Raw genomic sequence first — 23661 nt, 5'->3', positions numbered from 1 at the left:
AGAAACTGTCTAAGAAATAAACCGTATATCGTAATAAATAATTTTATTGCCAATAAAACTATGTTGTAATATGTATTGTATAATGTTATGTTGATATCGGAAATAATTGGTAATGTATATCGTTGTTATTTCTTGGGTGGTGCAAAGAATGGTGCGCAATCTTCCATGTGATCTTTTAACTTCGAGCAGGCACTGGTTTTGACCCACGCTGGTGAATCGGGACATTGCTGTGAATTAATATAATATATATTATTTTTAAAACTTTCATTGATAAACTGTTATTGATTTGAGGTAAATATAATTGCTAATAATACTCGTTTGGGAATTATTATTTTGCGAAATGAGTTTATATCAAATGACTGGACCCCAAATTTTTTAAGGAACTTTTTACTTTTGGGTAGACTAAAATGACGAGGCACGTTATATATTACTACACTACATATTATAACTTATTGTACTGATGATTAATATAGCAGTAGAGAGCGTCATTCAAACTTTATATTACTCTGATATACTTACATTAAATAATGTCGCTTTGATACACAAGAATAATTTATTTTCCTCACAAACGTGAGGGGGTCCTGGGAGATGTTCTTTGTCCAAACAGTTTTCCTTCGCGACTTCGATCGCAGCTTTCAGATCAGTGTTACTGTCCCCCCACTTGTCCAGAAAATCTTTCGCTTCATCGGAATTTATTTTATCTTCATCATTTAATAGACCATTCTTTCTGAGTATGCACAGCTGCTTTGAACACTGAAAATGTTATTATATATAATTATGTTTAAAATATAGCGAGAAATGAAGAACCTAAGAAGGACATTTAACTGCACCAAATCTAACCGACAAAATTTACTACATGACTACATAACCGACGACTTGGCTGGGATGATAATGGTTAAAACTAGGTAGATGTAGTCACAGATAAGCAAGCTACATATAGATGCAACCGATTGAGACTGGCTGCACCTAACAGGTCTAGCGGGAATGGTAACTCAAACCGGCTAAACTTAGGTTTAGCCGGCTACACCTAAGTGTTGCCGCACTTCGAGGTTTAGCCGTAACATATACTTACGTCTGGAGGACCCCGCAAAATTGGCGGGTGATTTTTTCCTGACTTCTCGAAGCCACATTCTTTAAAGTGTTCTTCTGGGAAGATTGGTGGAATTTTGCAGCATTCATCTGGATTTCCCTGTGAACATGTAATCAAATTGCCATATTCATCTTATGATGTATCGCTTTCTTCATTATTGTTTCCTTACTTTAGCCTGGACGTGTCCCTTATACTCAATCTATAACAACAATTTTATTTATGTCATCGAATCTTAAAATGTTGTTAGGCTGTCAACTGCGCTGGTTAATTTCAATGTATGGCTGGTTAATTCTAATTAGTAAGTAATTTCATATATTGTATAACATAGGCATACATTTAACACAGTGAGGGAGGAAGGTAACAAAATGCCTATGTTTATTTTTTTATGAGACTGCCGAATTATTTTGATTTTATTTAAATATTTTTTAAATTTATTAAGTGTTATGCCTTTGTTACTATTTGATTCGCCTTAGTGTATTATGGGCTAATTTATATACATATCTAAGAGACGACATATTATACAGTAACATAAAATAAATTTGGTGATATACTTACTTTATACTGAAATTTTATAAACGATTGATTAGAATGTATAAGCCTTTATAATGACACAAACTTTCATTAAAAAATATCAATCAAAGATTAAAAAATATTGCAATTAAATAAATAGACCCAATCTGTGCTGCGCTAATAATTTCGGCAAGATCGCAGCTGAACCTCGATCGACAGACTATTTTGATATGACGTGAAAATAGTTTGATTCTTAGATCGAAGCTACACCAATAAACCAACAAACGTTGCTATTCTCTAGACAACACAAACTTTTATAAACTTGTAACCACAACGCCTAAAAGTGCCGGAACTATCAACGTTCAGTTGCAATCCAGTTTATTCTGTTGTAATAAAAATAGACCTTACGCTCTCTTGTGGTGGACGACGGCATTGCTCTGGGATGTTAGGATGAAACGAAGGTGGTCGTTGAGATGATATTGTCTGAAATAACATAATTACAATTGTCACTATTGTGGTCCATGTAATTATTAACGAAGATACAATTGAAGAGGGATACGGTTGTCCAAACATCATAATGAAAAAAAGTAAAATTGTTATTAAAATTATATTAAAATATTTCAGCCAGTGTTTCTGTTTCAATTTCTTTTATTGTACTTTAAAACGCATAGTCATGAGCACAATTTTGTTTTATTGACACACGAGCATTTATTTCACACGTGACATAGCTTTGGCACGTGTAACATGAATTTCTAAAAGTCAAAAAACATTTTGTTGCGTTTTCAAGATTAGATTTTTCAAATATTCACCTGTAGGACGGTGGCGGCTACGAAAACAAGGCGAAGCATGATGTATGGCGGAGACCTGGGGTGAAGTGATGGCGTGACGTGGCGGCCATGTTTATATATAGGCAAATACGTCCGTGACCATTGTTCTAAGGGAAACCACCAAGGTGCCGCAGATTAAAAAGCTGCAGAGGCGTCAGAGCTCTGCTCGACTAAATAGTTTTTTATTAACATTATTTTATAGTGACATCGTTGTAATATCTTATGTATGTATAAATATCTTTCTCTCTTTATCTTATCTTCGCTTGTTTCTGGTTACATTCTGGGTTCTGACACAGCGAAATCTGCGGTCGGCATAAACAATGACCTTAGGTTTTTGAAGATTTGGCTATGCGTTTACGAGTGGCCGCCTGCCTGAAGTCAACCCTTTGGAAATACTGTTTTTGCCTTGCCATCTGTCAAGGCAATGTGTCTCTTAGTCGTCTAGTACGAAATCCACGGGAGGATATGGAATGGTCTTAATCTAGGGCGGAACAACACGCCACTAAATTTTATCTTTTTGTATTTGTTAGTAATAATTTTATTCAGTTTCTCAAACAGGTTGTTTGATATACATATTTCGTTAAAAACAATAATATATTGTAAGAAAATTTGTTCATCTTTGGTCATTTTAAATATACAGTTTTCAGAAAAATGAGATATAATTGTATCTCTTTCTCTCATTACAGCGTTTCTCTGAACTGAATCACATTCCATTTTAGTACATTTTCTAAAATTCTTTTACTTTAAAAATACGATAAGTACCTGTCTGTGTATTGTAATATTCCATGAAAATTTCTTATAATATGTGCACATTATTATCCTATTCATACACGTGAGGAACTATATACTAATACAACAAGATTTTTTTATAATTTTACTGATTGGGCATCAGTAAAATTATAAAAAAAAACTTAACTAATTGGGAGACCTTTGGGAAAGTGGGTTTATTTGCATGTTTGTCCTTCTATCACGACACACACTTCAGACAACATAAATTATAAGTTTTTAGACACACATACCAAACTGACACTAAAAAGTAAATATTTACAATTCGTATAAAGGTATTTTCCTAGTAAATAATTGTAATATGATACTTCATATATTATGTAATATATATTATAGTAATTCTGATACTGCTTACATATCCTTATATTTAACTTTATAAAAAGAAGTCTATACAGGGTGATTTCTTATACATTGGCATTATGTTATCTACATGCTCAGTCGATGGTACTGAATAACTTTTCGTATGGAAGCAACCTTGAAATTGCGAAAACAAAAATCAGCTCCAAATCCATACATTTTCCACAACTTAGGTATTTAATTTTGTATAAAATAGTATAAAATCTTTGTATCTTTCTGTCTGTCTATACAGGGTGAATCTTTGTATCCTTCTGTCTGTCTATACAGGGAGAAGGTTACCCTGTACAGACAGAAGGTTATAAAGATAAAGTGTCAAAATGCAATTTTTGCAAAGGAGACGTGATACCTAGGTACGTCCTAAAAAAAATCATGACGTCTTATCTGTCGGACGATCGCTCCTCCCATTTTTTCTGTTAAGTCTTATATAAAGTATTAATTGACCGAGCGACCGAAGTGAGCGAGGTCTACAATTCGACTTGGGGCAAAAATACATTTTTTGTATGTATGTATGCATGAAACGCGATAACTTTCGGACCGTTGGTCTGATTTTAATGAAATTTAAAAGGTATGTGGGATCTGTCAATAGAATTTTTAAATTCCTGGGACATCAAAATCGGTTAAGTCGTTTTGGAAATATTCACAATTTTGTAAAAACTCATAAAAAAATATTGTGTTCGCGAGGTAAGTTCGCGGCGAACAACTAGTTAATAATGTTTAGAGTGCAATCACAGTGTGTCTTCAAATTGTATTCTTTATCTTTTGGTCGACTATCAGATATATATCTCCACATTGTGCCGCATACAATAATTGACGTAGAACTATTATAGCTTCAATTTACACAGTATTTGTAATGGGTGCAGCTATTAAACACTAATTCCAACTCGCCCTCGTTTAAGTTTCACTGGCATTTGTTTTAGGTTTTTATATAAAACTCATATTATTACCTGAAATGAAATGAATTTATTTATATTATTATCATTTATTGGTTGCAACGGTGTTACTCGCTATAATTTTTTGTAAAAAAAAATAATCAGTCTGGCTGCGATCAGCCTGGAATAAAAGAAATTATATGTTAAATTTTCGTTGCAGACAAAATTAATTCCTATGCGCCCTCGGCTAAGACGCAGCCTCGGCTATGACACTATCGTTATAAAATATAAGTTTTTTGTAATAAAGCAGGGAAATTGTCACAAAATGTTAAAAAATAAATGGAGCATCCCGAGAAGGCAATCTGAAACAACATATTTTTCCATGTAAGGGGCAGAGGACGTGTTAGAATGTGCATTTTAAGGCCCGACTTTTCGTACTCAACCTGCCATAGGTTAGGTATATGCTAATTGGTTGGCCACTCGTTATCTAGGATTCGATCCGTTGGATAATTGTTTGTTTATATTCTAACAATCCATTCTTATGAGTAGAGCTTCTACTGGCTTTTTGAGGGCCAAGAATTATTATTCTGACTCATAGTGTCTCAAATCAACGAATATTAAGGAATTTTGTTTAAATACTACAATAATAAAATAATAAAAAGAAGACAAATGTAACACAATTCTCTAAATCCAATCCAATAAAGGTCAACTGACCTGAATGGCTGTTTGTGAATCAGTCAATTATTGCGTTAATTTTTGAATAATTAATTTTCTTATGACTTGAATAATGAACTTTTTTATGACTGATTACTGATACAGCAAGAAAATTCTAATTTTCTCTGGTTTCAAATTATCAATTTAAATGGAGTCTATGCGAATTCCAATCCACGGTTCCAATCCGTCGTGGGGTCACTCGCATAAAACACTGGCTGTGTGTTTTATTCGAGTGACCCCACGATTCATTTTAAATTATATACTAGATCTATATCAGAATATATACCAGCATTGACGAGTATCCTATGATACTAGTCAATGCTCGTATATATTCTGATACCTATGAGTCAATGCAATGCTACCCCCAGCCGGCATTTGTTTTGGTTGCTCCACATCCATAGCATTACGTAAACAGATTCCGTTGCAAGACGAAATCAATTCAGCGTGGCATCAAGTAATTACAATCATGAAGCGTGGTCGGATGTCCTCAAAGAGGCCTATCACCACGGTTCGCAAATCAGTGTCAAGTGCCGCCGGGGCCTTGGCTACTGCACAATTACCGAAGTACAATGAACTAACATATGTCCGTTATTATATATATATGTGTGCATTTACAGACCAACTATGACAGACAAAATGCGCATTTACACGTTATGTGGAATAAAAGAAAATGAATATGCATGTTAGACACGTTGGTGCGCCGCAGGGTTGTGTATTTGAACCACTCTTTTTTATTTACATTTTGTGGCGTGTGGTCCAGCCCTTGAATAGGACAACTTCATATTTATGTATGTAAGGCGGATAGCCTTGGTAGCTGATAGGCAACCATAGCATTCCCAAAGAGTCTTGACGTCAGACATGCAGTCGATTGTAAAAACAGCCGAATCTGCAATATTTTTAGGTTTCTTTTTTATACAGATCTTGGACTCTGCGGCATCATGACACTGATCACTATTTTGATGTTTAATTTTTAAAAATGGTGATCGCTGTGATGTCTACTTTGACCATTTAATTTAAATAGTATGATTAAATAAAAATAATAATAAAAAAGAATGAAATCATATTAGTCATTTAATCTTAGATCAGTCAATATCCTTTCAACATTTCCAAGCTTGAGTCGGGCATTTCTGTAAAAAACATACATACAAATAATTAATCAAAAAGCCACACTTATCTATTTATATCTGTGTATACATAATGTGTTCACAAAGTGTCACATATATTTTGTATTATAAAACTGCAATCAAAAGAATAAAAGAAAAGAAATAGAAGAGAAAACAGATTCACAAAATCTTACTACGCTACAATCTAGTAGGTACCTAACCAAATAATGTAGGCGATAATATTTCGCCGAAAATATTTTATGTACCTATTTTAAGATGAAACAATAAAGCAGAGAACAAATGTAAATTGATGCAGCTCCATCGACAAGAACAACGTTCTTAAATGCTTGATGATGAAGATAATACAAAACTGACTCCAGCATTCATTTAGCTATTTAGTATAGGTACTTTTAAGATATTTTATTGGACGTATGTAACAAATTCAATAAAGACGCAGCCAATTACTTAACACTGTGATAAAACTCCAAGAAAGCCGCCAACTAATTTGATACAATTTTTTTGTGTCGTTCAGTAAGCGAATCAGATATTTAAAAAGAAATGCTAAAACTTTTATTTAACTTTGTATAACTTTAAAAATAAAATAAATCTACTTACTTTAAGCAAAGATATTCCAGTACACGTAAAAACGTCATAGGCTTTGCAAGGGATGTCAAGGTATTGTCTCAGGTCCTTGTCCACGCAGTCTTCGATTGCCCTATTGACCGCTATTGTCCAGCCCTCATGCTTCTCAGCCCACAGCCGGAGGTGTCTCTTGTATGCCTCTTTATCCAGGGTATCCTTGTTTTTGAGGAAGCCGGACTTCTCGAAGGCGCATTGTATGTCGTTGCACTAGAAGTGAAATGTGTATCTTTCAATTCTTGTACTGCCTGCATGAGTTTGTATAACAATCCGACTCAAATATAGACTTTTTAGACTACCACAAGATTTCGGAGAATGAAAATATCGCGAGGAAACGTGCACACTGGCTTACTGTTTAGTTCTCAAGTGTGTATGAGACGATTGCCTGAATCGTGAAAGTAATTTCTGATGCTTCTGTTGACTTAAATAAATTCTGGTACCAGTTAGCAAAATCGATTCGATAAGTCAGTAGTACAATATTTATTATATTTCTGGATGCATCTAGTGTTTTTAGTTCTATTGAGGGATCGGTATGATTAAAATTATATCCAAATTTTATATTAACTATATTTGAAATTTCACCAAATCCTCGCCAAATGACGAGATATGATTGTTCATCATACGTCCAAATCTTGAAGGATTTGACAGGTATATTAACTATATTCTTTTAATTTACTTACTGGTCCTGTAGGTTTAGGATTGGAGCATTCGGAAAGCGGCGTTGGATCACCTAATTCTGGTATATCACAACACGCCGATAGAGGTTTCTGGAAGAAAAGGAAAAGGTATTACGATTTTTTGTGGCCAAGACGACCAGACAAACTAATATTACATGAAGAGTCAATGCACAGAGCACATACCTATGTCCCATGATTTTGTTTTATTGGACATTTCTTGTTTCACAAACGTATGTTTTATTGGTATTTCAGTTCCACTTAGAAGACTATTTTCACGATACTCTTATTTTTCAAATCTAGCTTTTGTTTCTAAATGAATATTGTTTAAATGAAACATAGATATAAATCAAGATAGGTATGACTCACTAAAGTAACATCCTTACGTTTGGCTCCCAGATCAGCATTTGTGATCTGAAAGTAAAAAAACACACCTTTTGTAATATGTAGAAATTACATACGTAGAAAGTAAAATAAAAAAGTACTTACAATAATAAATAGCAAAGCAAACAAAAGTAGTTTAAACATGATTGTCATTTAAACACTCGCCATGTATTGTAAAAAAATGCAAGAGAATAACTGAGCGACCAATGTAAAAGTAAATATAAATTAAGATATTATCAATTGTTTTATGTCAAAGGTTAACAATCTCAGAAATAGTTAAGGAGATTATAGAATGAGTTGTTATTGATAGCTACCGTTGCAATTTTTTTGTTTTCTTTTCCATGTGTCCGGAATTACTACTAACATGTTCAATACAATCACTTTTAATCATATCAAAATTATAACAATTACATTGTGGAGAGATTTAGATTGAATCCTAATACGAAATGTGCTTTAAAATTTCCGACTAAGTAGGTACCATTCTATTAATATTATTGAAATTTACATTAATCTTTAATACAATTGTACAGTCAATTTTATAATTAACTTGTTTTCATATTGCGTATATTTTTATCTTGTCATTACGTACTATAAATTCTGAATAATTTTGCAAAAATGGGGTTCCTGGAGATTTTCCTTCTTCTGTATTTGAGATGAATTTATATATATAATTTATAATTATGTACACTACAAGCTGAAAAGAGCTGTATAAATAATTAACCTAAACAGCATCGTTTGTTGCTTTCTCAGAAACTTACATTTCTAAAGCTGGCAATAGTCCAGACAAACAGATCGCCGAACTTGGCGATTCTAATGCAGGGTATCTATCTACGGTTGATTGTATATTGCTAATTAGTCCTTGAATAAGCTCACATAGATACAAACGACGTAAAGTAGGTAAGTTCATTCGCGACGGCATCTGTCTGAGTTCGGCGATAATATCGGGTATATTGTATAAACTTAAAGTAGGCTCCATACATTGCGCGGTTTGTATGAGTGCTTTTATTTACCGCAATAAAAAATCAGCAATGTAAAGAGAGTCCGACTAAGTTTGGCGAACTGTTCGCGGATGGTTTGGAAGTGGCATAACAAAGCAAACCGCGGACTCCAAACCATTTTTGAAATAGTGGATAATATATCCGCTAGAGGGCGCATGTAATATTATCACAGGTGATTATAATGCTAACGCCACACTGTCGCCGAACTCAGGAATGGATTTTGGGCACGCAAAAACTACTAGATGGAGTTTGATGCGGTTTTTGCAGTAGTAGTTTCATCGCGATACAATGTTCCGAGATATCGATAGACGAGAGGACGCACGAAATAAACGTGAAGAAAGGTGCGGGTAAAAGCTAGTTCAAAATACAATTAGCAGGATATTGGATTTAGTTTAAAATATTTTCGCCTTTAAAATTCGCATCTAGTCTAGGCTAACCCTTAGCTATAAATTAGCATTATATTAAGGACTAGATATTGCCCGGGGCTTCGCTCCCGTGGGAGTTTTGAAATAAAATACATATAGCAATATTGGATTATATACCTTTGTAATGGTGAATCAATTTTTGAAATCAGTTCGGTAGTTTCGGAGATTACCCGCCTCAAACATACAAACTCACAAACGCTTACCTCTTTATAAATAGTACTAGATGTTGGCCGGGGCTTCGCTCCCGTGGGAATTTTGAGATAAAATATAGCCTAAGCAATCTTGGATAATCACCCTTTCTAATGGGGAAAGAATTTTTGAAATCGATTCGATAGTTCCGAAGATTACCCGCCTCAAACATACAAACTCACAAACGCTTACCTCTTTATAAATAGCATAGAGTATAGATTATCTTTTATTGACCCTAAATAATCCTCTCCTATTTTTTTTCGTAAATATGTCTTATGTAGGTACAGAGGTTTACCCCAGAGACCTAGACCACTTACAGTTTTATAGTATAGATTACACCACAGCTAGACGCGAGTGATCACTTATAGGAAACAAGTTCGGTTTATGTGAATTGTGTCGTAAAGACTATCTTTGGAGAGCCAATGAGTGACGCATCTCGTACTAATCTGTACCTTCAGTCTGTGAGGATTTGCGTAGGTACCTATATTTTGAAATACTGGAAAACGTGATTTGGAAATAGTTCGTTTTTTAAACAATATTTACAAAGAAATTTTCATATGGTTTGTTTGTTGTTTGTTTGTAATAACTTTATTGCACGGAAATAAGTACATTAGTCAAAATTAATACAAGAAAGATACATTGTACAATGGCGGACTTATCCCATGTAGGGATCTCTTACAGTCAACCGGCCATAGGTTGAGAGGACATGTATACAGTAGCTGGCTCAGGTCAGAAGTAATAACGTACAACATGAACAGAGAACACTATAAATTGTAAGAAAATAAATAAATATACTTAGGAAAAGTAAAACCTAAATAAATGAATATATATAACAATAACAAAAAAAAAACAAAATAGATATAAATACATATTAGAAATAACATACAATTATAAATACATATTAATATTTAAATACAAATATAAATACATAATATAATATCCATAATTATAATAGCCATAATATAATTGTTATACAATTATAGTTATTATTATTACATATAAATAAGACACGTACTCGTGCGCGTAGCTTGTTATTTCTCTTCTGACTTTTAGATCGTGTTCTCTATACCTATAACTACTTTTAACACACCCATGTGTTAAAAGTAGTAATAGGTATAGAGTTATTACCTTCATCTTCTTCTTAGCGTTACTCGGTGAATCATATTAGTGAAGACGGCACTGGTACAGCATTATCTGTAACGTTATTACCATTAAATTACTATTTTATCATTCTACCTACGTATTTAGAAAGAGAACTAGATACGAACAAATTTAAAATAATCTATGATTTTATTTTTTCGCATGGCGGGTCAAGTCCCTACTGCTGGGGCACTGGCCTTCCTTAAGGCTGGTTAAGGAACCAGCCTTAAGGAAAGCTGTTTAAATGGCTGTTGACGATTGATTGGTTGATAATATTTTTAACTTATAATTAAGACCTTTTATATTAGATATATCCTTTTATATAAGATATAATATAATCGTGATGATTTCAAGCATTGTGGAATATCCTTTGATATGCCTTTGATTTTAATATATCCAGGGCTTAAAGTATCTACAATAAAATGTAAAATTCATATATAACGACACTGAAGGGACTAATTATCCTTATGGCGTTATAGAGTTGTCGTAAAATGGAGAAAAGAAAAATCTGAGTTGGAAAAAGAAAAATTTCAAGACTAGTGTTAAATTTATCATTAAATAAAAAGCAATCTTATATAAACACAATGAAGACGTATAGTCAGTTATTTTTGTCTGACGTCTTTTACTGCACCAGTAAATTTGTTAAATTTATTTTTTACTCATGGACGTTACGTCCATGTTTTTACTTATTTTATTCATATGTTGCAATAAATTTATTTTAACAAAAGACAAGACCTTTTATTTAGCTATTATAGCTATCGTCGTCAATCATGAACATCAAATAATCCTAGTTCTGGATTAAACAAATTTGCTTATACACCCAACCAAGATTGCTCGCAAGGACCATCCATTTTATAGCTCGTAAACTTTTTCACCAGAGGGCGTTACGCCATTGCGTTTTATTGCTATTTATCGTTGAACCGAACTGTTTACAACCAAGATATCTGAATTCCACTTACATTGAAATCTCCACAAGTGATTCGAGTATTACTTCAGTTGATAAAAAATAGTTGCTTATTTTTCTCTGTCGTCTGAATGCAATTCCCGGCTTCTTCTCAACTATAAAGCCAGGAGCCATATTTTGCCTTTTCTTTCTTCGTCTAGGTATAACTAGGTAGGTATGTAAATCTGTTTAACAACATAAAACCAGCACTTTTTGTCCCTTCTGTTAGAATCAGAATAAGTGGCAGCCAAACGATTGTGGAATGTTTAATTAGTACACCTTGTCCACATGATCATATCCTCCATTTACCTAAAGAATCGATTTGGTACTTGTAATTGTACTAGGCCATAAAACTACAAGACACCCGATTAATCTTCAGTAGACTTATAAAGTATTTTTATTATACTAGTTTTTGACCGCGCCTTCGCCCGCGTGAATTTATCTTCGAAAGCGGAACAGGCGATTTTCATACTAACAAAAATATTACATACTAAAAATTGGTCTAGCGGTTTAGCCGTGAAACCGTGACAGACTTTCGCTTTTATAATATTAGTATAGATATGATCACAATTTATAGATCAACTAGATATTGCGCGCAGGTACGATCTGTTTCAAATTTTATTAAGATCGGTTCAGCGGTTTATACGTAAAAGCGTGACAGATAGAAAGACTGACAGACTTATAATATTAGTACGGATCTACAATAGATTCAAATAATTGCTTAAAAATTTTTTTTGAGACAAAAGATGTTAACTCATTTCAAATTCCCTCTCGAGTCCTTATAATGGAAATGTCAAAATTCCATGCACCATTACGGACCGGCGCCGGTGCATTCATCACGGTTGCAGCTCGGAAGCAACGCCTGAATAGATGCAACTCCATTCAGCATTGCACGAATGCACGTGTGCAATGGTAACCTGCATTCTTATGAATTTGTCATAATAAGCTTCCAGGTGTTGCATAATCGTATTCTTACACAATAATTTTATGAAATTTTATTTCAGTCGTCAATTTAAGGGTGAACTAATTGTATCAATTATCTTCGTAATCATAAATTCATTTGCTCAAAAACAGTATGATATTACAGAATGTACTACACATTAGTCACCCAGTTATGGCTAAACCGCTAGGCCGATTTGGATGAAATATGGGTGCCTGCCTATGTTGTCAAAGATAGGGTCAACTTGCGTCATTAATATATCTATTCCATATGTCACCAACATTGGTAAATTATGTAATACCATGTTTTTGAGCAGATGAAGTTAGGGTGAAGTTATAGTTACGAAGACTACTTGAAGCATTAAATAATCTCAACCATCTCGGATTTTATGTTTCGTTTATATTTGATATTTTACTTCTACATGTATTGAAAGAGTTTCTGAAATGTTATCAAATACATTTTCAAATGTTATAGTCCTTTGTCATACAGTTATGCTTTTATATTATGGTTTTATTATCTTTCTGCGTTTTAAATGTATATCGTGTGAACCTATAATAATATTTTATATAAACAAACACAGTTAATAAAGACATTCGTATAATATTAAAATAATCGGAGCTTTAATTCGAACAATAAAAAATAAAATCACGTATTTACCGCTTTTCATCTTCACTTTGCATTAACATGGTTGTTTCGAAACAGCTTTTTTGTGAAATCTACTCAAAATGCTAACTTATTATAATAAAGCTCTTGAAATGTATAAACAAAATGGAGTTATTTTGACAACAGTGCATTAAATTATAAGTACGAGTTGTTTCATCTAATTTGTTTCAGTATAACATTACATACACAGCTACTCGTATTTATAACGAAATTTGTTTCATCTTATTACATTTTATTAAAACAAATCTCATTGGTGTTTTACGTAAATATTTTCATGCAATTTTTACTTGACAAAGTTATTTTTGAGGATGATCGTATTACATGTAATGTCATATTAAAAGTATTGTGTGGCGTGTGGTTTCTGCCCTTGAATAGTTGAATTAGTGTACAAGAAAAAATAGGAAAGGTGACCCTGGGCTCTAACGCTTAATAGCTAAGGAAGAAACCGAGAAAACTCTACGATTAGAGAGAACACACATTCTCTGTCTCATCTAAGCATTTTCCCTGTTACTTCCTCAGACGATAGAGAGACAGAGCTGTGCTATCGACAGTAAATTTATTTTCGTTTTGCACTCCCTGACTCACGTAATCTCATGTCGCTGTCATCCCTGTGGCACTCGAAAGGTTATCCCAACGTGTGTTTCAGATTATCTGTCCTTCGCACTCGAGCTAAATTCTACCACGTATAGCTATGTTTTAAAATTCTTTAAGATAAGTACTTACGAGACAGACACCTATAAAGATTTTATATACATATTGATAGTTACCAAATTGTTACAAAATCGAGCCTGGAGATAATAAAGGCAATTGAAGTAGAATAGGATCGCAGTCCGAGTATATCGTTGGAATGGCATCGACATGCCAATAAGAAGACGAAGAGAATACGAAAAATAAAACATATTATTCACTGTTGTAAAATACTCAATTTAATTTGGAAGTGGTAGATCTATCATTGAAACTGAGTAATTAAGATCTTGATTGTGCAATAAAATGTATGGCGCCGTGGATCTTAAATCTACTGTTGATATACGTAAAGTGCACTAAGAATGTTACAAATTGCTTTTTAATTATAGCAAAAGAAATATTTGAATAGACTTAATATGATAAAATTAAGTATATCTTATGTTAGAATAGTATAAATCGACACTTAATAAAAATCTATTAAATCGAAAAAAAAAGTATATACATATATATGATTTAGCACGTGATAGAATTGAAGTCACAAGTCAGACAGACATTGTGATGTGGAAAGTAGGATTATAACCAGCTATGAGCAAATGATTCTACAGGTGAGAAAAAATTATAGACAATTCACTGATAAGTTTTCAGTTTATCCGTAATATTCCGTTTCATAATGTATTACATTACAGAAGGTTGTATAAAAAAATCTGCGTTTAATAACGTTTTCCTAATAAGGGTTCATATTGTATCCCTGATTCTAATATGGTACATTCTGGACATTGCCGGGGCTGGATTATTAATTGTGACGTAAGGTGCGTCTCTCGACATTACTGGGTCTTACTATGGTTTCTCACTTCGACTTTCGGTGAAGCTTGATCTTTGGTCACGGAATGGAAATTAAAAAAAAAATGGGTAGTTCCTGAGTGTGACTGTTTCCTCAACTTTTGAGTCAAATTCCGAGTGCCTAATGCAAACACAAATGTGTAGCCATAGAGGCGTGGCCTCATTTGTGATAAAATTCGTCACTATTAGGAAACATGCACAACATAGGCTATTTTCTAACTAATCAAATCAGACACTTTTTCGAAAGTAAAAAGAAAAAAAATTATGGAGCTTGTATGTCAAAGATATCTTTGTGACGATTGTTGTTGTGTTGAATGAACGAGACGAAACAAACTTTAGGTTAAGTTGCTCATAACTTTTTTATGGTAGATATTTGGACAAAGACTGATATTTTATTTTTCGAAAACCAGTAGTAGTATTTCTTTCTGTTGTCTGGACAATGGCGTCTGTGATGCGGAGACTGTGCAAACAAAAGGAAATATGATTGGTGCGTTATGTCGGAACGGCGCCCACACCTATCGGGGATAGTGTTCATGGTCATTTAAAACTGGAGAAGAACTTAGCCATCTTATACTGGTGAATGATTTCACACATACTTAAAAAAATCAAGAAAAACGTGGTATGCGGACTAGAAAATTACTTACCTACTATTCTTCAATGAAAAATACAGTGCCTCGTATTAAAGACAAGTGGATGTGAATTGATTCGGCCGAACAGGCGTGGTCGATACCCTGTCATTGAATTTTGTCCCGATTCGGATAGGATCGTGGGTTCGCTCAAGGCATGAATTATTTCATTTCATATTATTTAAATTGGCTTTCTATCTAGATTAAAAGTTTGGAAATATATGAGAAAGCTAAATTAAACTAGTCATACATGAAGTTTGCAAGTTTTCAGGAGTAATTCTACTATAATTACTTCAAATTCTAATTTATATATTTAAGTACAAATGAAAGTTAACAGATTATTTAACAGGCATTACGTTTTTATTCCGACTTATTGATTGCCGTATCATATAAACTTTTCCATGAAAACGTGACTATGTTTTAACATCAAAACTCAAGATAATTATGTAATAAAACTGTATGATTGGTGCAGTCTTCCCGACGGATATAGCTTATATTTTCTCTCAAAGTAGCTCTGAGAGTAAACTATTTGTACCGAAAAGGATCCAATATAGGCATATCAAAATATAAATTTGTGATTTCCATAAATCTGTGTATTATTTTTAGCATTTCCATAGGGAATGTAATATAGAATCTGTTATTTGAAATACCAGCCAAAAGGCAATATGTTTTGATTTCTCTGGCCTGTTGATCTGATAACATGAACTATTTTCCGTGTCGGTTCGATTAATCTGACTACAAAATATTGTAATTTGATGAGATAGAACATCATAGGTAACAACAAAAATTTGAAAATTATTTTATGTCCCTCACAGTTATTCAAAGAAAATGTTTTTTGCTGTTCTTATTTTCACTATTTTTAATTCCTGACGACAGAAGGAGTTAAAAGTTTAATAGTCTTGTATGTCTGTCCGTGTCATCATAGCAACAAACGACTGGATCTATTTTTTTTAACGACCTCGGTGGCGCAGTGGTAAAGTTCTTGCCACTGAACCGAGAGGTTCCGGGTTCGATCCCCGGTCGGGTCATGATGGAAAATGATCTTTTTCTGATTGGCCCGGGTCTTGGATGTCTATTTATATATGTATCTATTTATAAAATATAGTATCGTTGAGTTAGTATCCCATAACACAAGTCTCGAACTTACTTTGGGGCTAGCTCAATCTGTGTGATTTGTCCTAATATATTTATTTATTTATTTATTTATTTATTTATTTATTTTAAACAATTTAATTCATATAGTTCTTAGCTATGAATTGTTAAATGTGTGTACAACCAATTGGAATCTATCAACTCGTTTCTAGCAGATCGTTCCTTAAAATTTAGATTTGATTATCCTTTGGAAGTTTTATTACATTGCACTAAAATGTTGCTACTGTTTAAAAAACATCGTATCTACATAAGGAAAGTTTCTTTAGGTAACAGTTTATTTATACAAGTGCAACCATAGCACATGTATAAATAAACCTGTGACCTAATGTGAAAAACTTTCCAATACAACCCTGGAATGAGAATAGTGGAAGAAAGAGAAACAAGTATGGCACTGGTGTCAGAGACGTATAAATAAAAAAAATTGGTTTCCCACCAAATAACCACGTCGTGCTAAAACAATTATTTTTAAAAACACATTGTTCTGAGAAAATGGCCCCCCGGACAACAATAATTCAAGGCTAATGTTCACATTTGGTGAATGCTGCAATGAAAATTCTGTTGTATCCAAATACTTATTTGTACTTGTCAAACTGCGGAAAAACATTTGTACATATGTATATATGTGATCACAAATATTTCTCTGCCGGATGTGTTGTGTCCGTTTCTGTGATCGTGTCCACCCGACCCGCCTGCGATAAAAACTTAATCGCTTAGTGTGTTGTCTATTCATCCAATGTTGCTATAACGAAATACCTGCTAGTATAATTTTATACTAGATAGTATAAACCTGTGGTGAAGCTAGATAGTAGCTTCACCACAGGTTTGTTTACCTTCACCTTTAGACGTTGCGTCTCTAAAATAATTCTGGAATAGCGCAGGTACTCATTTTCCCAAAATCATCTGAGTGATCGGTGTGATCGGATAATAGACATCGATAGATATCTAAACTTTTATATACAAAGATGTATGAAACCTTCCTGAATTAAAAAAGTCAAATTTTATAGACAAATTTGCGATTTACTCTTAAGTTACGGCATTACAGCTATCAATTTACTTTCGGTTGTCATTCAATGGCTAACGAAATTTACAACAATAAATGATTACATTAATATTGTACGTTGTTTATCATTATTTTTTTCTAGGCAAACACTTCTAGTACCGACGAATATATGAAAAATATTTAAGTACCCGTTTCGGGAATCGAATCCAGGACACATTTCTACTATCTTCGGATTCAACGAAGTATAACAATTTTTTCTAGCTTTCAAAGACAAATTATGATGATCTTACCAATAGAGCTTCAAGGGTTACGATCCATTTGTTTAATAAACATACATTTCGACCACGACATTAAATTGTATTCTCATCACAAAAGGGCCACCGGTAAATCCCTGGGATCAAACAGTGGAGCTTCGCGGTTGAGCCCGGTCATTCAGCACTTAGTCGGGAATCGCCCTTTATTCGTAATAATATGTCGCTCCGGCATTGTTAATTGTAATGTGATTTGTATATCTTTAACTGCCACTATATGGCGGTAGCTAGTCATAAAAGTAATGTCAGATGCCTTTAGGTGTCTCGAATAAAAACTGACGCCAGCGTTAGCAAAAAACACTCGAATCGTAAAAGGGAACTTTTGGAAAAGGAATTTTTGGAAAAAATCCTTTAAACGTGACGTGGACGTCTGACGATGCAATGTAAAGGGTCCCAATTTTGATTCCTAAAATTGAAATGCAAACTATGTTAGTAGCATTCCCGTAGATTAGGGCGGTGGGCGGCGTTGGGCGGCGCCCGCCCTACGTATATAAAGGAAGGCTTCGACAGCGGCGGCACAACACTTGTTGCAGCTGCGCTGAGCTTCCGACGTCGCACGACAACCTTCATTCTTTCACTCTCAAGTAAGTCTAGAATTAAGTCGTGAAAGCTCTTAAAAGTTTTCGCCAGAGGTTTCCAATTTTATTGGGAAATTAATTCGAGGTGAAAAAGTTTTTTTCTAACTTAAATTTTTACCGAAACGAGTTAAATCACTGGATTATTATTATTTTTTTATTGTATTTTACGACACAATATTTAAATATAGGTACAATACGATTTTCTATCATGCTGATAGTTGAGCAAAAATAAAATATTGCAACGTGAATGCGATAAGAATATAATTACATAACAAAAAATATATATATTCTTACCTAATAAAAATGTTAAAAGTATAAAATTACTTCAGTAAATTAATTAATTTGCATACTTTCCATAATACGGTCTCTAATAAGGCATAGTATTCTACTTAATTCTTCTTCTCTACTTAATATGGAACGTATTATCTAAAATTAATATAGTTCATTTCTAGCAAACTGTAATTGCGTAAAGTATAACTCGATGTAATCAAGAATTTTTAGTATAGAAGAAAACTGAATCTAATAAGGACCTTAAAGACTGTAATTTTTGTCTCGGGAAGTGTTAACGGAATGCAAATTAGGAATAGGGACAAAGGCCATTGTTTTCCTTTTTGTATCAAAGGGCTAAGAACATAATTCCTTTTTAACAACCAGATAACTTTTTATTCGACCCTTTTGGCTTGTAGTTTTCAAAGACAATATCGAATTACGCAAGAGCTTTTACGCAGTAATTAATAAAATTATTTTTAATTCTCATCGTTATTTTTTATACTGTAATTTTATATACATTACCCAACATAGGATATACTTTTTAAACACTTGACAAATTAGTTTTGAAGAAAACCCAATGGTCATATATTCGCATTGTCTTTTTTCAGTGGTGATAAATATATGTGATAGTTCAAATACGGTTTACTGTTTGTGACGCAATTATAAAAATAAAAACTTAATTCATTCATTTCAAATTCTAAAATTTACCTTGGTTTGAAAAATGTCTTGTATTTAAGATTTTCCAAAACTTTCCACTCCTGACATCATACTGTTTATTAATGTTGTAGAAATTGCTACAGCTCTTTTAAAGCTCTAGTAAAAATTGGCATGAACAAATTTACAACGTTCCTTTTAGTATCTAAATAGATAGCTTCTACTACTTATATATGTTATGGTCAGATGTATGAAAATGATGACGTCACTCGTCATCGTTGTATCCTCGTGACTGAGGGTCGTGAACGACAGCTGTGGCTCTCTGAGGTCTTACAGGCAATACGATCTTGTGCTGTTTTGCTGCGTGTAGAAATCCTTATCAAAATCATTTAGTTAATCATACGTTATTTAAATAACGAACAGTAACCTAACATTTTATTTATGGCCAGTTTATTCGATAGATAGATTAGTTAAGTATAATTTATTTTTAAATAAATTTCACCGCGGCTATATTCATTATTTATTCGAATAGTTAGCAAATATATGAATGTGAATATATTTTTAATATCTCTGGATCAGTCTCATGTGGAGTGCGATATCTACATGTATGTCAAATTAGGACACAACTTGTAAAGGCAGCCCTTATCTAAAGAATGTACAAAAGTGCGACACCCGAAACCTTTTACTGCGAAAACACTTCAGCAATATTTTCTCCAAGTGAAACTGATATCCTTTAGCATTTGGGATATATTTCTTAAAACTTAGAATCTCCTAATCCCGAACACGAAATTGTATTTATGTTTAATAATTTATATTTCATAAATATTTCGTGTGAATAGCAGGAAAATGTTACGGTTTTGTAATGAACACTGTAATAGAAAAACTTAAAAATAGAATAATATAATCTTCAAATACATATTAGCTTTTACCCGCGACTTTGCACGCGTGAATCGCCCACGGAAACAGTACTATTACCGAGATTTCAAGAATTGATTGATCAGATTATATATCAATCAGTAACAGTCTTAATTGATAGACCACCATCATATTTTCAGTTTTTTTAAATATGAAACCAGTCGCAAATAATAATAATAATAATGTACGCGATTATAGATAGTAAAAAAACATTTACATACGTGTTTAAATATATAGTCAATGTGTGTAATCTGATCGTCAAAGCAGGTCTTATCTTAAGCTTCTTACTATTATTTTTCTTATTATTCATATATCAAGTTCAACTTACATAAAACCCTTGTTATTAAATTGCAAAAGTAGCTTGAAGTAATAGTTTTCGAGTCGTAAAACATTTTATATGTTCAGATCCATCGCAAAGACTTTAATGAAACCAATTTCGTGATCTTTAAGTACTGCGGCGTTACTTAACTGTGCTTAACTAGAATAGTTCAGTGCCTAGTCAAGTCCCAGAACACATAAATTTGAATTTACTTATTGATAATTAACAAATAGGGTAAAGAATGTTCTATAATTATTATAGGAGCGAAGAACTGAACTTATTAGCTTTAATTATAACATTTATAACATGATCAAACACACACGAAAAATTGTGCGTAAACTCTTTTTTTTTCAAGTCAGTTTTCAAGCTATCAGGTGTTTAAGGGGTGGGTGGTTGAGGGTAGGGTACATGACTATGATGAGGGTATCGATGTCATATTTATTATTTACTTATATTTAATTCGGAAGAAATGACTATGAATATAAATAGTACCTTTATAATTAGTTTTTTATTCGTGTGCATTATGTTGTCACTGTAATGTCGTGTACATAAGTAAATAAATAAATAAACAATCTCTTATACTCATTCACACTTAAATTTCGCATTCATAAATATATGGATGGAGTAGATATTGTTGGAATTATTGAAAAATCGTTCCGTAAGGATTTAAATATTACTTATATCGAAACTTTTAATTTGGCTAGCTGAAGTTGCTACGTTGTATATAAAGTTGGCGAAAAGTTTTCATTGTGAGCTTACTTTGATTGTGCCTTCGTGGAACCGTTACATCGAGCTTAAAGTTGTTAAAAATACTTATTTAAGCAACTAACTTTTTAAATTGAAACTGATGCCCTTAAATCGTGATGCAGCTTTGAAATTACGTTTAGTTTTTCTTTTAAACGGTGATTTTTCAAACTATATTATTATTTGGGCCTCATGTCTCCCCTGGTAACAAGGGGAGACATCAAGTGTAATGAATAACACGTAATTTCCGAACCTACCACTGATATAAATGAATACTTGTTCCGAGTATTCCACACTTCATGAGAAACATTCTCATTATTATTATAAATAAGAAATTGTGTCTGTCTGTTTGAAAATGTTTCTATAGAACCGTATTCAACCGAAGAAAGTTTACTTTATGTGTAGAGTCTATCAATGATTTAAGGTAATATGTCGGTCATGAAATTTCATTTAGGTACATACTAATGTTGTTTCTGATCAAACTAAACTGTGAAGGTCGGACAGACAGCCGCACAAGTGATTTTAATGCTTCTGTTTTTAACTTTGTAATATGGAATTCTAAAAAATGCCATTTCATACTAGTTCTAACACCAAATAACGCGAAACACATTTGAAAAATATCAACAACATGAAATGAGAACAAAGAAATGAATAGGAACGCTTCAATGCATTGTTTTTGTTTGGAACAGCGGCGCGGGTTGTTTCATTACTAAACTTGAGATTCAATCGAAGATGAGATATTGGAAACAAACAATAGAAAATGTCTGCTGAAATTAATGAAAATATTATAGGTTAAGGAACAAATCAAATTGGACTAATCGTAATTGTAATTTTTATGTTCGCGTTCCATCACTTAATCAATGAAAAGCTGGCTTATAAAAATTGCCGGAATTTTACCGGAAAAATTCAGTAATTGTGTACAAAAATAATAAATTCTTATCTCCAACTTTCTTCATTTTACATTACTGGGTCGCATTACTTTTATATAACTTCAACAAAATCTAGAAAGCGCCAAGTTACGTAGAGAACAAATGTTTGGATGTGCCGTTTCCATCTTGCAGAGTCCCTTCTGCAAGAAGTGCTGGCTTGATGTCGACAAGGAGGATATACAATCCAATGGTCTGACAAAAAACTAGAAAGGCAGGCCGTGGGCTCCGATGCCCAACGGGAGAGGAAGAAACCAGTAAAACACATATAATAAAATCCGGATTATAAATCCGTTGCCACACAGTCACGGAAAGCGATTTCTTTTATACTATACATTGACAATGAAGATTAAATGTTCGTATTTTTAAATGCACTTGTCATGTAGATCGTTAATGTATCACACTTCAAGCTTCGAGTGATCACTTTCCAATGAGTATCATTACAAGTGCACTAATGTGAGCATTGATAAACTGAATTTATACGTTTATAGTACCTAATGTAAGAAATTAATGAAAATCACATGTCGAAATAATCATTTTCAAAAACTCTTTGAACGTTTTTTAGAATTTTATTTATTAGATAAACTGTTTTAGAAAATCAACTTTTGATTTATTAGTAGAATATGTAAAAAATAGATTAGTTATCTGTAGAAGGTAAATTATGTCGCAGTCAGGTATCTTAAATTAAATTGAAAATACAAAATTAAAAACATCTTGTTAATTTTTTCATTAATTGCAGGAAGTGCTTTGTATAAGACACCAAAAGAAAACAGACAGGTAAATTAAAGTCAACACAAGGAACTAATTAATTCTAATTTTGTCTCAATTTTAATAACTTATCCTGGACATTAAATTCAACTAAGAAATAAAAAAGCAATCGTGAAGGAAGTGACAGAATAGATTGGTAATCATCTCGCCCAGAGAATTTATATTTATTAAATATTTTTATTATTATAAATTTTACTTTTTTAATGAAAATACCGTTCATTCGTGTGCGATAAATCTACTATAGTTTCGGTCTGATAGTTATTTTGTACCCGTGTACCAAATTTAATAATAATAGATCCAGTAAATTTTGCGTGAAAGAAAAAAACAAACATACATACACACATACATCCTCACAAACTTTCGCATTTGTAGTATTGGTAGGACTATACTCGTAGTGGGCTTTTCCGTCGTCGTCATAATCGCACGTGAGTGACTCAATGTCAATTTCCCTGAAAAAAATTCACTTTGATAATTTTTGATTGAATGTCAAAAAATATTTAAATCTCCATATACAAATTATTAATTACATTAGAGCTAGTCCATTAATTTTGTAATGGCAATACTGATCACAGCGTGTCGTCGCGTCCACCAGCAGTGCGTCAGATTCACGTCCACATTACGTT

At 33.0% G+C, this 23661-nt stretch overlaps 3 protein-coding genes across 5 annotated transcripts in view; 1 reads left to right on the top strand and 2 right to left on the bottom strand.

The window, feature by feature from the left end:
• The window catches only part of Dh31 (Diuretic hormone 31), a 78322-nt gene that overhangs the window by 1213 nt on the left and 53448 nt on the right, over positions 1–23661 (top strand). Inside the window, exon 1 of one of the 2 annotated variants that reach the window (XM_053748349.1) lies at positions 18375–18448. The exons of the other annotated variant lie outside the window; for it this stretch is intronic. The gene's annotated coding sequence lies outside the window, so the exon portion shown is untranslated. Of the gene's footprint in view, positions 1–18374; positions 18449–23661 lie in introns of those variants that run through there. 2 annotated transcript variants of the gene reach the window in all.
• LOC128671669 (general odorant-binding protein 68) lies at positions 29–2558 on the bottom strand. Of its 2 annotated transcripts, XM_053748344.1 has the most exons (5): positions 2410–2558; positions 2009–2083; positions 1073–1189; positions 520–753; positions 29–227 (listed from the first exon to the last, which is right to left on the bottom strand). In XM_053748344.1, the coding sequence occupies exons 1-5, from the start codon at positions 2446–2448 to the stop codon at positions 126–128; spliced, it is 567 nt and encodes a 188-aa protein (XP_053604319.1). In that variant the 5' UTR covers positions 2449–2558; the 3' UTR covers positions 29–125. The 2 variants fall into 2 exon arrangements, with proteins under 2 accessions (XP_053604319.1, XP_053604318.1); XM_053748343.2 differs by lacking the exon at positions 2410–2558 and having other exon boundaries at positions 2009–2290.
• LOC128671671 (uncharacterized) lies at positions 6207–8196 on the bottom strand. The gene is made up of 5 exons (XM_053748347.1): positions 8059–8196; positions 7939–7983; positions 7576–7662; positions 6872–7105; positions 6207–6280 (listed from the first exon to the last, which is right to left on the bottom strand). Exons 1-5 carry the CDS (start codon positions 8104–8106, stop codon positions 6251–6253), a joined length of 444 nt encoding a protein of 147 aa, XP_053604322.1. The 5' UTR covers positions 8107–8196; the 3' UTR covers positions 6207–6250.

The sequence above is a fragment of the Plodia interpunctella genome, chromosome 8 (assembly GCF_027563975.2).
Source record: "Plodia interpunctella isolate USDA-ARS_2022_Savannah chromosome 8, ilPloInte3.2, whole genome shotgun sequence".
NCBI lineage: Eukaryota > Metazoa > Arthropoda > Insecta > Lepidoptera > Pyralidae > Plodia > Plodia interpunctella.
This window is presented reverse-complemented; position numbering and strand designations above follow the sequence as displayed.